Source organism: Scylla paramamosain, chromosome 37, assembly GCF_035594125.1.
Source record: "Scylla paramamosain isolate STU-SP2022 chromosome 37, ASM3559412v1, whole genome shotgun sequence".
Lineage (NCBI taxonomy): Eukaryota > Metazoa > Arthropoda > Malacostraca > Decapoda > Portunidae > Scylla > Scylla paramamosain.
The window spans coordinates 5,565,001-5,582,042 of record NC_087187.1 but is presented as its reverse complement, the minus strand read 5'-3'; the positions used below and the strand labels follow the sequence as shown (position 1 = coordinate 5,582,042).

The window sequence follows — 17,042 nt, the reverse complement described above, 5'->3', positions numbered from 1 at the left end:
TGCCTAGAAAAGTATGAGGTAGCCTAGTTGGAAGACCAGTGGGAAGACCAAAGACCTAGAGATGCTGTATGGAGGAAGTTGTAAGAGGGATGAATATCAGGAAGGAGAATGTCAGTGACTACATTGGAGAAGACTTGTAACCCATTTAACCCATGAGAGAAAATAAAGATGCTGAAGGAAATAATGATGATAATGAAGTCTGCTCTATATGCAACACAGAAACTACAATGGAAAGCAATGAATGTCACTGAAACACTGATGTTTTGTAAGAACTATTTTCAAAGACACAGACATAATTAGTTAGGTTTTCAATTAATGATTTATTTACTGATGATAAAGAACCCAAGTTGAACTATCATTACGATCTTAAACAGCCTTGAAAATCCCAATCACATCCATTAGTGCCTGTTTGAAGTTGTCAAGATGAGACACTGAAATGGTGAAGAATGCAGTCCTGTCCCACATATGTTTACAACACTACATCTGTGCAGCACATGAACAGCTGTAACACACACCTTTCTTGCCCAGCTGTGCCCTCTGCCGGAAGTCTGTCACGTAGAGATGTCTCTCTGTGTCCATGATGGCGATGGTGTCCCCCGAAGTGGAGCACGCCAGCGCACCCCACTCTGTGTACTGTGACCCCACTCGCTGCAGCCCCAGACTCACCAGCTCATGGAGGCGACAGTTCTTTAACTCATACTCATCTGAGGCTTGGATTAAGGAAGGCACTTCTGAGGGTGTGTGTGTATATATATATATATATATATATATATATATATATATATATATATATATATATATATATATATATATATATATATATATATGAGTATTTACCAAGTTATAGTATGCAGGTCATGAGCTGTATCTAAAATCTATATTTGTCCAGCCTTCCTTCCAGTTGATGTAGACTCTTTTCTTGTATCACCTCTTCTAGTGTGTGTGTGTGTGTGTGTGTGTGTGTGTGTGTGTGTGTGTGTGTGTGTGTGTGTGTGTGTGTGTGTGTGTGTGTGTGTGTGTGTGTGTGTGTGTGTACTTGCAGTAGACAAGGCCTGAGCTTCTCTCATGTCCTGTTACCATATCTATACCTATTCAATCTTTTCTTTAACAAATGCACACTTTAAGCTTACATCAATCTGTCTTTTGATCTCTTATATATATGTAGACTTCTATGGGGAAACCTGTATTTCTTTGTGTTATTTAGACATCTTCCTTTCCTCATTTTCTAGTCTTCTTTCAAATATCCAGGATTCCCTCTTCTTCAGAACCTTGGTATATGTATGTATGTATGTACAGGGATCTTTGAGTTACATTGAGCTCTGTTCCTATGCCACATCATAAGCCAATTATCAGCATAGGTCTGAACCAGCCTAAGTAAGCACCTACAGTGTGTCACTCACCTGTGCTAATGCTATGGTGCCATAAAGTCATAATTCATAGCCACAAAACAGAAGTTGAGACTGTTGTGAACTAAAGACTCCCTGTATGTGTGTATGTGTGTGTGTGTATGCAAAAGGATACAAAGCTCAGCACCAGTGATGGGCTGCGCGATGATCTTGGAGTAGCAGAGGTGTGCGGTGCGGAGGGGTGGTGTACGCATCACCCCATGGCAGGAAGGACAGCCGCCTGCATTGGTGGCGAGCAGCACCAGGCGGTCACTCTGGGGCTGCAGCAGGATGTGCTCTTGGCTGTGTCCCCAGACCTTGGCATTGCGCAGTGACCGAATGCCTGTCAAGAAGGACGTGAATGTGTTCAAAGTGTCTTCAATCTTTTTCTCCTCCTCTTCTATCTCCATCTTCCTCTTTATTCTTCATTATTTCCTCCCTCTTTCTTGTTCTTTTCTATCTCTTCTTCCTTCTCTGCCAACTTCTCAAATGTTAAAAAGAAATCAAATCTTTACACATTTGTTCTGTCTCTCTTTGGAGCATCATGGAAATGGCTGCTTTTCCCTTCTATCTGTTACAAATTGTATTATACATTGCTTTTTATTCCACAAACTCCCTCTTTTTCAGCCCACAAGAGTACTTTTTAGCAGCTGGATAAAGATCAATTTCCAATGAGTTTTATCATACAAGGAAACCAAAACAAACAAGACTAGACAAAAAATGCATAAACAAATGAAATGGAGTTATAAACAAAAATAAATATTGACAAAGTACAAACAGACAAATACAAGTAGGTAAACACGCACACACACACACACACACACATGCACAATACAGGGAAAGAAGAAGTGCAGTGTGCCTTACTTGAGTCCCTCTCCCTTATAAGCGCCAGGAGGGAGGGTGCAGACAGCTGGAGGGAGCATGACAGCCCCGTATCAAAGTGCAGGGAGTACCGGACCAGCGCACCAGTCTGCCGAGTGATGACCACCTCGCTCTCCTCGCCACCTCGCTGCCAGCACCCACTGTCCATGCAGGAGACGCAAGGTTACAGCCTCGCCACACATGCACACATCTGACTGACCCATTACTGCATCCATCATACAGTCAAACACAGATCAATAGGTTGTACGCAAAAGTGTTGAGTGAAATGCAGCATTCTAGTATTGCTTACAAAAATAAAGTAATGTTTATAATTTACTGATTTCTCTGTAAACTTAATATTAAGATAATAATATTTAAGCCTAACAGCATAAAATGACAGATAATTTGAATGATTAGTAACGGTAAATAATAATATTACCAATCATTGATGCTAACATTAATACAAACTAATGAAACGCACTCATTTATTTTTATTTACAATCCATCAAACATATTTACTTAGATATTCAATAACTATACTGCATTTTTTATGATTCTTTAAAAATTAAATCTCTTGTCAGTACTGTCAACCCCATGCCACACCGCCCCCAGCACCACCACGCCCTGTCACGCCCCTCCCCCCCTGCCGCACCCCGCCCTGCCCCGCGTCACGAGACAAAAGGACACAACAACTCACTCTGAAACTTCCTCGATAACTTTTGTACTTATTTTCTTGTTAAGCCACGTGGTGAGGAAGAGTCTGCCGTCCCCTAGTATAGCAAGAAACCCCTTATTGTTCGCCTCCAGGTCCGCCCTGAGGATGGTGTCGATGGTAAAGGTAGAATCTGTCCATTTTTTGACCACCACTACCTTGCTAGCGTTGCGGTGGGCGGACATGTTTGTTTACCCGCCCAGCTGATCCTGCACGGGACTTATTTTTTCATTCTGGTAACATGGTGATAAAATTACTATATCAGCAAAATAATGGGTGTATTTACATAAAAAAAAAATATTGGAGCAGATTAAAACCAAATTAAGGCCAACTGTGAATGTGGATAAAGAGAATAATTTACAACCATGACTTATTTTTCATTTTGATGATATTAGAGAAAATTTATTATATTAGCAAAAGAACTGGTGCATTTATATCCTAAATTTTTTAGTAGAATAAATGTCAAACAAAGAGCTATTGCACGCAGGAATTAAGAGAAATAATTGATAACAAGCAAGCATTACTTATTTTTCATTCAGGCGTCATATGAAAAATTAATTATATTGACAAAAGAATAGATGTATTTATATTACAAAATTTTGAGGTAGAATAAAAGTAAATCTAGAACAATTGCACACAACGATTAGAAAGAGTATTTGATAATAAGAAAGCATGACTTATTTTTCATTAATCTTTTAGTTACAACATTACTGGGAGAAAAGTAGATTATATTGAGAAATAATAAAAAAAAATATATATATATTGCTAAAATTTTAAGTCAAACAAATTGGAAATAACACCGGGATAGAAACCCAATTACTGTTTGAATTCCACTCTTATTAAATCAACTTTCAGCCACAAATTCTCTATGCTATTAAAAAACTCCTTCATAATAACTAATAGCATTGAAAAATCCGTAAGGTAACCAGTGAAATATTTGCCAGCTTTGTTTATTTAGGCTGTGGTGGGGAGCAGTCAGCTGGAAGGCAACACGTGCAACAATAACAATCTCCCCAGCCTTAATTAACCACCTCACCTGGCCTTGCATTACTTATCCTGGCCAGCACAGGTGGGCGGGGCATCCAGGCAACGCTTCTGCAGGTGGGTGATGCTCATGGATTCGCCAAATGTGAGGAAGAAGGTAAAAAATTCTTTGGGTTTGTGTTGTGGTCAGAGGAGGCTGTCACTGTTGGGGTTTGGGGTTTTGTTGGGTTGGGGAAGGGTGGTGTGTTGGGGAGCTGGGGATTGAAGGGTGGGGAGCTTGGGGCTTTGAGGGTTTTTGGGAGGTTGAGGGTTGGGGAGGCTGAGAATGTTGAGAATTGGAGATTTGTTAGGTTGTGGGTGGAGGAAAGGGAGTGTGCTTTGGAGACTGGGGATTGGTGAGGCTGGGGGATTATGGGGGCGATTCTTTACAGTGGTTCACTCCAAACTTCCTAACCTGACCTGACTTTACCTTATACCTTAATAGGAAGTGGAAAGTCCAGGCTGTGGTTGGTCGACCTCCTTAAAAGGTGCTGGTGCCACCAATTGCTCAGCACAGGCTGATTTCAGCACAACACTGTGCTGTCTTAAGAAATCCATACACAAGTGTCTTGCTTATGGAACTAAACAATAAAATCCCAGTACTTAATTTGCACCCACTGCACTTAGTGACCATTGTGACACTGAGCACCATTGTGGGTAGCCGGCTGACTGTCACGGGCAGCATGTACACCCCTGGTGATTGAATGAAAGTCATTGACATTGGCCAGAAATGAAAATGACATTTGGTGGCATTCTAATATGTCATTAAAACGACAGCTCGCATTGGCTGAACAAAGACATTTGAGTGAGCATGCACCATTCCATACTGGAAACCAACATACTGACACAGACACACACACACACACACACACACACACACACACACACACACACACACACACACACACACACACACACACTACTGATTGAGAGAGTGGTGTGGAGCTGGCTGGACTTGGAAAAAAATCAAAGACTCAGCACATTCTGGGAACATGACAGCCATGTCAGACTCGTCCACAGAAAGACTTTTATATTAACGGCAAGGCCACAGTGTGTCCTGCTTAATGTGTAAATTTTGGCATTGCACGCAACACAGACTTATGATATAAAGAATAACCATTGTGTGTTATGGGTTGTGGAGGGAAGGCTGCTTTCTTGAATCCAGTGTGTTCCTTTGTCTGTGATTCTCACTCTTGTCTTCATTCTATTGATATTCAGATTATGGAAGTAAACTTAGCTTAGTAATTTACAAATTTTGATCATTTATTTCTGGACAGAAATATTATGGTATACTTTTTTTTTTTTTATTGTGACACAAATAAAGGATCAGCAATGAAATTAGTTTAGTGAATTAATTTAAACCTGATGTAGCCCTCAGATGGAGACATTAATGTTATTTCAGTATTATCCTGAATGCTCACATAATGATCACCTTAGAGTAGGGTGATCTAGAACCCCCACGCTGTCCCCCTTTCCCCCCTCTCTTAGAGTCACATGTCCCCAGCCTGGCTACAGCAGTGGCTGGCAGAGGAGACCAGAGAGCTGCAGGAGGCAGAGGAAAGAAAGGAAGGTGTTAAATGTGGGAGCTGTGTGCAGGAGAGTAAAGAAAAGAGATTGTCACACACGGCTTAGCTTCAGGAGGTGTTTTCAGATTAAATGACGTTATTTCTTCATTCCAGCATTAGTGAAGGTGTTTCTTACATTATTCCTATTAAAGCCTCTGCATTGTAAAAACCTAAAATGAGTAAGAAAAGCAATAATTAATTGTATGAACAAAGGCTTTCAGGAAATATCTAACTGTAAATTCATACTTCCACAGTCACAGCTGCCACCACCACCACTACAACTGCAGCTGCTGCCACCACCACCACCACCACCAGGATGGGGAAGCCTGCAACAGCTGCACGCAAGAGGAAGAGGAGAGCAGCAGCATTGTTGCGGAGGAGGATGGCTGCTAAGGCGGACCTGGAGAGTCTGAGTGTGGAGGAGTTGCTGGCGGCAGCACAGGAAGAAATTGACAGCTTCCAGTATGAGACAGCTCAGACACTGTGCCACACGGCCCTCAAGAAAGAGCCGGACAACGTGGCCGTGCTGGAGACCTCAGCCAGCCTGTGCCTGGAAGTGGGGAATCTTGATGGGGCACGGCACTGCCTGGGCAGGGCCATAACGGTGCAGCCTGAGGGCGGCCATGAGAAGTACATGTCCATGGCCCAGCTGATGGAGGGGCGGGAGGCCCTGCAGTGCTACCAGAAAGGCATTGAGATCCTCACCAGGAAGGTGTTGAGTCTGCCAGTGGTGAAGAAAGCTGAGGAGGCCGGCGAGCCAGTGGACATGACAATGCAGGACGACAGTGGCAGAAATGGCACATCCACAGAAAGCAGCGGAGTGGCGGCAGTCACGGTGAAGACTGAGCCCAGGGATCCCATGCTGGACGAGGGGAATGAAAACTTGTGCCCAGCTGAGGCTGAAGCAGGGGCCAGCAGAGGCAGCACCTCTGCCTCTTCCCTGGGTCCCCAGCAGGATGAGAGGGCAGGGCTGGTGCGGCAGATGTCCACGGCCTATTGTTCGGTGGCAGAGCTCTTCATGACAGACTTGTGTGACGAGGAGGAGGCAGAGGAGGCGTGCCGGGCCAACATCTTGAAGGCCATCGAGGTGGACCCAAGCAATCCTGAAGCTTTCCAGCACATGGTGAGTCTTGGCTTGCTTGTTTGTCTTGATCAACACACCAGTTAATCATTATTTCATTCTTAACTCTTCCCTCACAAGCCTCCCTCCTGCTTTAACTCTTTTTTCCACTCACTTACACAGGCAAGTTTCCTCCTGGTGAAACAAGAGGTGGAGGAGGCCAAGAAGTACATAGCACAGTCCCTGGAGGTGTGGCTGCCCCAATACAGAGCCGTGAGGGAGGGCAAGGCTGCCACCGGAAGTTTTGACCCTGTGGAGGTGTGTCCACTGTCCTATGCCACACGCCTCACCACAGCCCGCATTCTTATTGAGGTTGAGGACCACAAGTCTGCTGTAGAGGTGCTGGAGGGGCTTACTGAGGAGGATGACGAGGTGAGGACGTGACTGCCTGGTTGCTGCTGTATTGGTGGCTTTAATACCTAAGACATATTTTTGAGTGGGAAGTTCCTGGTGTTTCTTATGCTTATTTTGGTGCAGCAGTGTATAGTCCTGGAGAAACCTGTTGTTCATGGTGAGCATTGATGTGGGTTTTGAAACTGTTGATTTTTTAACTATAGTTGGATATAAAAGCTGTATAAGTATTTTCCTGTCCATGTTCTTAATCTTTTCCTTATGTATTTATTTTCTTATACGACTATGAGGTTGGCCAACTCATAAAACTCATTTATTCAGTTCTCCCTAAAAAGAAAGAAAGAAAAAAAAAAGCTTCTCTTATTCTCCACAAATTTACTGCTGTCCTACCCTCTGGTGGTGGTGCAGGTGGTGGACGTGTGGTACCTCATGGGGTGGAGCCACTACCTACAGGGGGAGGAGCAGCGTGAGGCTGCCCAGTACTGCCTGCACCGTGCCCTGAAGGTGAGTGGTGGCTGGTGTGTGGTGGTGTTGAGGTTGTGTTTATATTTAGTAATGAGATGATGTTGATTTATCTTATTTTCATGGATTTGTTTTACCATTGATGATTCTGAATCTTTGTCAAGTTATCACTAAAATCATTGACACATCCTTGAAAACCATAGTAACTTCCTTTAGAACCTGTTAAGCTATGACAGGAATTTGGAAAACACTCAGAAATCCCTAATAACTTGTACTTGAGTCCAAACTAGTCAAAATGAGATACTTAAGTATTTGAAAATATGGAGTTTGACATAGATATTTTGAGCAACATCAAGTATCATCTGAAGTAGCATTGCTTGAAGACATGAGCAGCCAGTGATGTGAGTGTTGTGGTTTTGTAGGTGCACTCTGAGACTCCCTGTGAGGACAGCCAGCTGGTGGAGCACATGCAGGAGTTGATGGAGGAGCTTGGACCGTACATTGAGAAGGAGGAGCCTGACCAGGACGTCGAGGAGGAGCTGGAGGAAGACTCGGAGGAAGATGAGGAGGAGGAGGACACTATGGACACAAGTTGAGTTCATTCATTTCTACAGTTTTTGTTATGAAACTGCTGTTCAATATGTATGATGCTGAACTTTTTTTTATCTCGTCTCTTAATATAATTATACGTGTCAATGTACTGAGGTGTTTTATCTTGCCCTCTGTGTGAGTTGACACCACTTAAGCATTTTTGCGTATCTTCATTTGGAGCTTCATAGATTGATAAAGCTCCAAATAGATTACATGGGTTACAGAATGGTATGAGATGTGGAATGTGAGCTACAGGAGAATGTATGTTTAGAGACAGGATAATGGCAACCCATGGAAATATACATGTCTTGGTGATGCCTGATTGATAATGTATGGCTCACATCTACTTGTAGTGACCTGCCAGACTTTAGTCCTCAGGAACCTCTTGTGACCAGTTTATCCCAAGGCCTTCAGATCAGCTTCTCCGTGTTTCCATAAGGCTTCAGAAGGGATACAACTCACAGTGGAAAGGAGATGCTGCAGCAGACTCACCCCTGATGTGTCATGTTTGCTGAGAATGAAGATACTCAACAAACATCATAAAACAAATACTTAGTTTGTCAGGATAAAGTATTAGTGTGTGCATTTCCACCTCTCCAGTGCAAGAGTTAACCAGTATTCTCAATCATTCATCCCTTTCTCTGGTAAACTCTGGAACTCCCTGTCTGCTTCTGTATTTCCACTTTCCTATGACTTGAATTCCTTCTAGAGGGAGGTTTCAAGACACGTAAGGATATCCTTCAATTTTTTGACTACTGCTTTGGACATTTTTCTGGGACTGGCATCTCAGTGGGCTTTTTTTTTTTTTCGGATTTTTGTTACCCTTTGCCAGTGTCCCTCCATAAAAAAAAGAAGTTACATTTACCACCTGCAACAACTGCACAAATAGGGAGACTCATAAATTATCCAATCCCAAAAAGGAAAAGATGTTAAGGAAACTGGTGATGATGCTACACTTATGCTTCATGTCAATAGTGTAACAGCATTGATGTGTAAACCTTAAGAGTATTAGCTTCACTTCTTAAGCCGCCCACCTGGCTTACCATGATTGAGGTGGTTGGTGAGACAGGTGAGGTGAATGACACACCTTTCATATACACAGTTTTATTAATGAAAGGGAGAGGCTGCAGAGGAGGATTCTTAATAACTTAAATAGTTAGTATCCCTCAGCACAGACAGCTGCCAGGGATGTCTTCGATGTCTTGCGGCTTGCAGGAAGAGACGGGGTGAGGGGAGGAGGGAGAGATGGGTAACAGACAGAGACAAGAGAAACAGACAGATACAAAGGGGAAAGGGTGACAGATGCCAACAGGAGACATCACGTTCGCAGTTTTGGGCTGTACAAAATATTATATAAATTGTTAACGGATCAACAAAATAGATATGTACACGTAAAAAAAAAAAAAAAAAAAAAAAAAAAAAAAAAAAGGAACAAGGTAAGATTTGACATTACAATTAACGGTTAATATGTCACAACCATGTCAGAAGCCTCACACCAATCCAATTAGGCTACGTTAGTCATTCCATTTTCTTCTATTACTACGACTTTTGGAAAACTTGCTGTATTTTCTTTTCTGTACCATACTAACCTAAGAATATAACATTATTAATCTTTACCATAGACATGCTGACATGCTGGAAGTCCTACACTTATATATTATCATTTACTGAATTCATTCTTTTATCAAACCAGGAGTTGTACTGATATGTTCAATATACTTTAATAAAAATCATAATACAAAACAATTAAATATATCTAATAATAATAATAACAGCTCAGTAATCTTGTTCAACGTAATTTGTGCCAACGGGTGAGTGAAGATAATAAATACATATAAAATCATATACAAAATCATAACCTGATATATAAAAACTGCACATTTGCTTTCCAGGACAATAATAATAATAATAATAATAATAATAATAATAATAATAATAATAATAATAATAATAATAATAATAACAACAACAATAATTCTACTAATAAAAATACAATTCATTACTTGCTAGTAAATAAATGTTAAAAAGGCAACGGCGATAACAATCAGTATTTAGAACAATGTCCAATCACCCTGGGGTGTTTTTTCCACACGGGAAGCAATGTGGGAGGGAACCCAGACCCAGGCAGGGGGGGAAGGCTGTGTGTGTGTGTGTGTGTGTGTGTGTGTGTGTGTGTGTGTGTGTGTGTGTGTGTGTGTGTGTGTGTGTGTGTGTGTGGTGTGTGTGTGTGTGGGTGTGTAAGTTGTGAAAATTTACCCGAGATCTTTCTTAGGTCATAAAGAGAGAGAGAGAGAGAGAGAGAGAGAGAGAGAGAGAGAGAGAGAGAGAGAGAGAGAGAGAGAGAGAGAGAGAGAGAGAGAGAGAGAGAGAGAGAAGGAATGGTAATGAATGTAAACAGACATGGAGAAAAGGACACAAAAAAAAAAAAAAATTGTAAAACAACTACAGGAAGGAAGGAAGAAAGGAAGGAACAAAGGCTACAGAAGGTATGACATTCTGAGCCTTCAGACTACATTACATTTTCAGCTTTGAACAAGTCCCTGAAGAAGGCCCTGCCAGGGTGTGGTGGGAGCTGCCTGCACCCTGCTGTCTCGGGTGAGGAGAAGCTGCTGCGAGAGGAGGTTGTGACATAGTAACTGCTTACGTCAGAAGGTGACTAGTTTGAGGTCGACTTAAATGTACAATAGTTTCTCAAGTGTCAGTAAATGCGTGAAGTAACCACGACGCTGCGCTCAGCACACCTCATTAACCTACGTCACAACACAGACTTGCAGTATTTGAACTTGACCACTGTTAGGAACAAACATTGCAGTGCTCTACGACAAGAGGAGGCTGGACACACACGCACGCGCTCTCACACACGCACGCGCTCTCACACACACACACACACACACACATACACACAATGTTGGTACAATGCTGGCACAATAGCAGCTCTACAGATGCCTTTTCCACAGGACAGTGTCACTACATTACGAAGCAACTGCACAGTTCTTCCTACGAAGCAAAAGATATGTTCCTAAGTAATTTAAAATCAATATAAAAATATTCTAAGTAGACAAGGAACACACATTATTTTTTTTCAGCTATGATGTAATAAAATTAAACCTACAAACAACAATGCATTGGTGCACTGGGGCTCCCTCATCCCCGCCTCAGCTTGGCTAGAGTGTATGAGGTGGCCAGCCAGTGCACCAACACAGCACACAGCCAGTGCAGCGCTGCAGCCTTGTGGATGTCTCCATTCCAGCTGGTGAGGCACAGACATCTCTTAGGGGAGGGATTTTCAATTTTGATTTGAAAATGTTTTTTGGAGGGCAATTTTAGTACTGCTGGTACTGCTGTGAGTTGCCTTGTGTCATCCTCACACTTAAAAGCATCATGCTGTGGCAAGACCTTGGGGACGGAACACATTTCCAACGAATAATGCATGTGCAACTCTGTTCCCTTTGGACACTGGGAGGAAGTCCCTCCAGTTGTCAGTGTGGTGCTGGATTCCTTTCAGGCAGAGGCCGAGGGAAAAGGGAGAGTGCCACCAGGTTTGGACAGGCTGCAGGAAACCTCCACACTTCATCATGCACTCTTGTCATGCCTGGTAGCTGCCACCTCTGCTTTGTGCTCCCACAGCTTGACACCAACCCCATTATTCCTTTCCATCAGGGCTGGGCCTCTGTTCCACACACTGCTGCTGCTGCTAATGCTGCTCCAGGGTCATGTGCCCATGGTACACCTTCTCCTATATAATGAGAGTTGCTGACTGTAAGTGGCTGAGTGAGTGTGGCTTAGTTGTCTTCAGATCACTGGGGCTTCCCAAAAAGGGACTCCAGCACTCCAGATGGCAGCACTTGAGAAACTACAGCACCAGCCCAGCACCTGACAGCCTTGATGCTGCTGCCTGTCTTGTGCAGTCTGAACTGTCTCAAACAGTTGATATCTGCATACATAAAGTCCAGCTTTACTCATACATATATATACAAGTATGTACACACATTTGGATGCTTTCTTTATACAGATAATGCACTTACAAAACCTCTTCACACTGTTCACTAGCTTGAGGAATGCCTACATGAGTGGGGAGGGCAGCAGGCGGCCACCCTTCCCACCGACCCAACGGCCATTATCTCCCCTCCAGGACACGGCTGCCATGCACTTGGCCAAGGAACTGAACCTCTGGCATGTCCATCCTGAGGTCCAGCTCGCTCCTGCGGTCACTGGCACTGGACACGGATGCCCGGGGGCTGCGCACGGCATTTCCCTCGCCGCTGTGCACACAGGGCAGGTCACCGTTGGCCTGTTGGTGCAAGCTGTACCCCTGGCCCTCATCTATGGCATCCCCACCATCGGGGGAATGTCGCTGAGCCAGGGGACTACCTCTGCTATGAGCCTCAGAGGAGGAGGGAGAGCCAGAGGCTGATTGGTATGGGGAGCATGGTCTTGGCTGGTAGGGGAGGGAGGGCCCACGAGACAGGGTGGAGGAAGGGGTGACAGGGGAGGACACAGGCAGCAGACGAGAGTTTGAGCCTCGCCTGAGGCTGGCAGTGTAGTGGCCAGAGGGGCTGTAGCTGCTGGGGGAGAGATGCTGTGGACTGAAGGTGGAGAGGACTGGCCGGCCCAGCACCTCCTCACAACCCACGGGTTCTCCTCCACCCCCAACACCCATGCCATTCACACCTGGAGACAGAGAACACAAGGTTAGACTGGGAAGTGTGCACCAGTACTGCTGGGTATTACTAACTAGTTTATGGAAGTGCTTGGTTTTATATGGGCCACACACACACACACACACACACACACACACACACACACACACACACACACACACACACAGGACATGCCTTGTCACTCACCCCTCATGACTGGTGAACCTCTTGAGTCTGAGCAGATAATGAGGGAGCGCCGCAGTCCTGGCCTATTGAAATCCAGGGGAAGGAGGTCCTCATTGGAGCGCTGTGCTGAGTCCCCAGTCCCGGAGTCCTTCCCACTAGAGTGCTCAGAGCCGCTGTCCTGGCCACTGGGGTAGCCCTCGGTGGCACCTCCAAGCAGCGGTGTCATGTTGTGCATCAACTCTGAGGTGAGGTGGTGGTGGGCGGCCAGGGCATGGTGCTGAGGGGTGGGGTAGCGAGCCAGGGCACCCTTGTCACTTGGGTAGCCAGCAGGGCTGGTCAGGCTACTTGCTGACTGGGTGCGCTTCCTGGTCTGGTGGATGATCACCACCCACACGAGGGAAGTCAGCACCACACAGCACACTACTGCAATCACCACGATGCCTGTGGTGGTGCTGCCACTTGTGGGCGAGTCTGTAACAAGAGCGGGGTCAGAGGAGTGTCCTGTAGTGGTGAACAAGGCAAACACAATCTGTATCTGTCTTATTTCAAATACACAGCTGTCCAAAGAAGTCTTAGCACAAAGTCCAATGAGCTTCACATCTATGAACCAAATGAGAATTAGTATATGGATCAATGTGATGCTTTATGTGTAGAGCTCTGCAAAGAACAGGGGCAGGGATTTGATGGCTGGGGATAGTTGTCTGGTATTGATTTTTCTTAAACATTTTGCACAATAAAGCATTGCCTCCTTGGCCAACTGTATATGAATATCAGTGTGCATGTGTGTGTGTGTGTGTGTGTCAGTAGTCACCTCGGAGGGACAGGTTGATGTGCTCCCGCGTGGTGCCGAGGATGTTGGTCAGCTCGCAGGTGTAGGTGCCAAGGTCCTCCAGGCGGGTCTCCTTGATCAGCAGGAACTGGCTGTCATCCACCAGCAGGTAGTGGCCACCGTTCTGCAGCACCTCACCATTCTTGCTCCAGGTCAGCTTGGGGACGGGGAGACCGGTGCCCTGTGGTGCAGCAAATCACAGGTGTGGTCAGCTCATTGTGTTGGCTGGGACACTTCACCAACAATACAAGATACATTACTTTTTATCCTTTCTCCCAATCTATAAATGCAAAATTTTGTATTTTACAATTGAATCTCAAAAAAGTTAACCACAAAAAATTAAGGGAGATGATATGGTGAGTGTGTGTGTGTGTGTGTGTGTGTTGAGATGGTGGTAAGAAGTCCTGGGCACAGTGGCTCTCTCTCTCTAGTAACTCCTGGGGATACAATTACAGATGTTTCACCTTTTCTCCTCCTCCATTTCTTTTGCACTAACTTGTATTCTTACAATTTTATTTTCCGTCAGGCACCACACCACTCATGCTTGGAAAAAGAACAGTTTTGTGGCATATACTAAAAAGAAATAGTGATGTTTGAATGTTGTGATATGTCACTGAGTGAGTCTCCACTGACCTTTGTTCTTCAAATACTGAAACAGTTAACTAAACTTTTATTGGCAGATGCTGAACCCATAAATCTGGCCCCCTTTGTGTGTGTGTGTGTGTGTGTGTGTGTGTGTGTGTGTGTGTGTGTGTGTGTGTGTGTGTGTGTGTGTGTGTGTGGGCAGGCTGTGGCTGCACATTTAACTCACTATTCATAGGTACAAAGTGGGCGGGGCTGCCATGAGTCAGCACTGCGTATAACAAAATATCAGCTGGTGTCTGAAAGGCCGCCAGGAGGAACTAAAATACCCATGATGCAACACACCCACACACCCCTACCACCTGCACACACACACACACACATCTATAAATTCACACCAGACAAAAAAAAAAAAAAAAAAAAAAAAAAAATGCACTGAATACTAATAATATACTCAGGGCAGGAGAGTAAAACTAGAAAGCAGATCAATATTCCAAAGAGTGAAGATAAATAGGTGGAAGAAAAGCTTGCTTCCACAGCTGATTTGTAATGCTGTCTGGAGCCAATGAGTTTTGACATATGGAGAGATAGGATTTAGTGTGTGTGTGCGTGTGTGTGTGTGTGTGTGTGTGTGTGTGTGTGTGTGTGTGTGTGTGTGTGTGTGTGTGTGTGTGTGTGTGTGTGTGTGTGTGTGTGTGTGTGTGCAGGTCAAAGTTCTCACCTGACACTCCAGGACAGTGTTGTGGCCCAGTATGGCCACCTCATCCTTGGGTCGCTTGGTGAATTCTGGGATCTGCCTGACGGTGAGTCGGGCGTCAACTGAGGCCATGCCGGCAACGTTGGTGGCACGGCAGGTGTAGACACCCTCATCGTGTGGTGTCACTGGCTTGATGAAGAAGAGCGTCTCATTGGACAGCACGTGGATGCGACGCTCCCGTGCTGCCGGGAAGTCCTCACCGCCATCCTTGAGCAGGGAGATCTCTGGGGATGGAGAGCCGCTGGCTGCACACTCAAGCTTGGCCACCTCTCCGATGCGCACGGCCACGCTGGCTGGACGCTTGGTGAAGTAGGGGTAGATGTGCACCTGGATGTGGGCACGGCGTGAGTAGCTTGCTCCAAAGTCGTTGCGCACGACGCACTGGTACTCGCCGCTGTCCTGCTCCGACACGTTGGAGAGGAGGAGGCGCGAGGTGATGTTGTGCAGCACACGACCCTCCACGGTCACCACCTGCTCTGTGGTGGTGATGGGGAAGTCCACCAGCAGCTGGTTGTTCTTGCGCCACAGGAACTTTGCCTGGGAGTCGCTGATGCCGGCATGCGCCACACAGGCCAGGGTGACATTGGTGCTATGCAGCACCACGCGATCCACTGGGGAGTGGCTGATGATTGGCCGTGGTGAGGAGTCACAGCTGAAGTCCATGCCCTTGAGGGAGGTAACACGACGCCCCTTGAGGGAAGGCGGGTACTTGCACTCCACGGTGGAGGGTGGAGCAGTGGAGGAGTTGTTGATGTAGGCAAGCCAGCTGGGAAGCCAGGACAGGTGGCAGTCACACACCAGACTAGAGGTGTTGAGTGCCACAGAGCTGAGGTGCTCCAACCCCAAGAAAGGGTTGTGGGGCAGCGTGCGCAGTTGGTTGCCCTTCAGGTCCAGGCTGGCGAGGGACACCATGGGACGGAAGGTTTCCACATGGATGGTCTCAATGTTGTTGTGTGCCAACGAGAGGCTTTCCAGGTGCACCAGACTGCTGAACACTTCACTGTTGTCCTCCACACTCCACCGCAGGTCATTGTAGCTCAGGTCACTGCAGGTCGAGTGGTACATTTGAAATATTACAAGAAACTGATGTGATTAGATTTAACAGAAATCAAGCATAAAATAAGAGTACCAAATAAGCCTCACTATCACACCTACAAGAATAACAACCACAACAAAATGAAAACAGGTAATGGGCATCAGCAAGCAACTCTCCCTCAGCCTGACTAGCGGAGCAGCAGGCGGTGTACTCACAGGCTGACGAGGCTGGGTGTGGCCTTGAATGCAGTGCGCTCCATGTGGGCCAGGTGGTTGTTGGAAAGCCAGAGGGAGGTGAGGTGGTCCAGGCCATTGAAGGTGGCCTCCCGCAGCACCACCAGCCGGTTGTGACTCAGGTCCCTGCACACCAACACAAAACACACATCATTCATGGTTATCATCACAGTTGTTATCATTATCACCTTAAGACAGTGTAAATACCCCAATACACAATAAACACATCACTCAACACAACTAAACAGCTTCTTACCCCCACTAAAATATCCCAGCATACATCAAAACACCTAAAAAGCACACATCAAAACACCTAAAAAACAGAAGACAGGATACTGAAAGACATCTGTAAGTTGACTCAATCCAGTAAAAATGCAACACCTGACACATGACACACCCCAACACACCGCAATACACCCTGGCAGACTCACAGGGAGATGAGCCGCTTGGTCGACTGCCACGTGTCGGAGCGGATGGAGTGAATCTGGTTGGACTTGAGGGAGAGGTGAGCCAGGGACTTGAGATCAAACAGCAGACCCTTGGATATTGTGGTAATGTTGTTGAAGTCCAGGTACCTGACCACACAAAGGAACACAGGGTCAGTAAGGGGAAGGAATGTCAGTATAGGTTAGTAAAGGGAAGATATCAGTATTTGTCTTCCTCCCTGTCCTGTTTCACGTGTCCTGAACATAAAGAAAGAGTAGGAGTG

The 17,042-nt window shown here is 45.4% G+C and overlaps 3 protein-coding genes across 4 annotated transcripts in view; 1 reads left to right on the top strand and 2 right to left on the bottom strand.

Annotated features, from left to right (window-relative positions):
• The window catches only part of LOC135091424 (uncharacterized), a 28,344-nt gene extending 25,181 nt beyond the window's left edge, over positions 1-3,163 (bottom strand). The window contains exons 1-4 of the mRNA XM_063989066.1: positions 2,944-3,163; positions 2,250-2,407; positions 1,522-1,728; positions 516-704 (exon numbers count right to left, since the gene is read on the bottom strand). Of these exons, the coding sequence (XP_063845136.1) occupies positions 516-704; positions 1,522-1,728; positions 2,250-2,407; positions 2,944-3,143 (754 nt within the window). The 5' untranslated portion in view covers positions 3,144-3,163. The remainder of the gene's footprint in view (positions 1-515; positions 705-1,521; positions 1,729-2,249; positions 2,408-2,943) is intronic.
• Positions 3,164-3,870: 707 nt separating this feature from the next.
• On the top strand, positions 3,871-9,505 carry LOC135091423 (uncharacterized). Of its 2 annotated transcripts, none has more exons than XM_063989065.1 (5): positions 3,871-4,099; positions 5,801-6,669; positions 6,790-7,038; positions 7,426-7,521; positions 7,902-9,505. In XM_063989065.1, the coding sequence occupies exons 2-5, from the start codon at positions 5,863-5,865 to the stop codon at positions 8,073-8,075; spliced, it is 1,326 nt and encodes a 441-aa protein (XP_063845135.1). In that variant the 5' UTR covers positions 3,871-4,099; positions 5,801-5,862; the 3' UTR covers positions 8,076-9,505. The 2 variants fall into 2 exon arrangements, with proteins under 2 accessions (XP_063845135.1, XP_063845134.1); XM_063989064.1 differs by having other exon boundaries at positions 3,877-4,059.
• An 855-nt stretch (positions 9,506-10,360) lies between these two features.
• The window catches only part of LOC135091422 (leucine-rich repeats and immunoglobulin-like domains protein 3), a 34,234-nt gene continuing 27,552 nt past the window's right edge, over positions 10,361-17,042 (bottom strand). Inside the window, exons 7-12 of the mRNA XM_063989063.1 lie at positions 16,765-16,908; positions 16,316-16,459; positions 15,029-16,109; positions 13,708-13,906; positions 12,918-13,367; positions 10,361-12,741 (exon numbers count right to left, since the gene is read on the bottom strand). Coding sequence (XP_063845133.1) covers positions 12,188-12,741; positions 12,918-13,367; positions 13,708-13,906; positions 15,029-16,109; positions 16,316-16,459; positions 16,765-16,908 — 2,572 coding nt within the window. The 3' untranslated portion in view covers positions 10,361-12,187. The remainder of the gene's footprint in view (positions 12,742-12,917; positions 13,368-13,707; positions 13,907-15,028; positions 16,110-16,315; positions 16,460-16,764; positions 16,909-17,042) is intronic.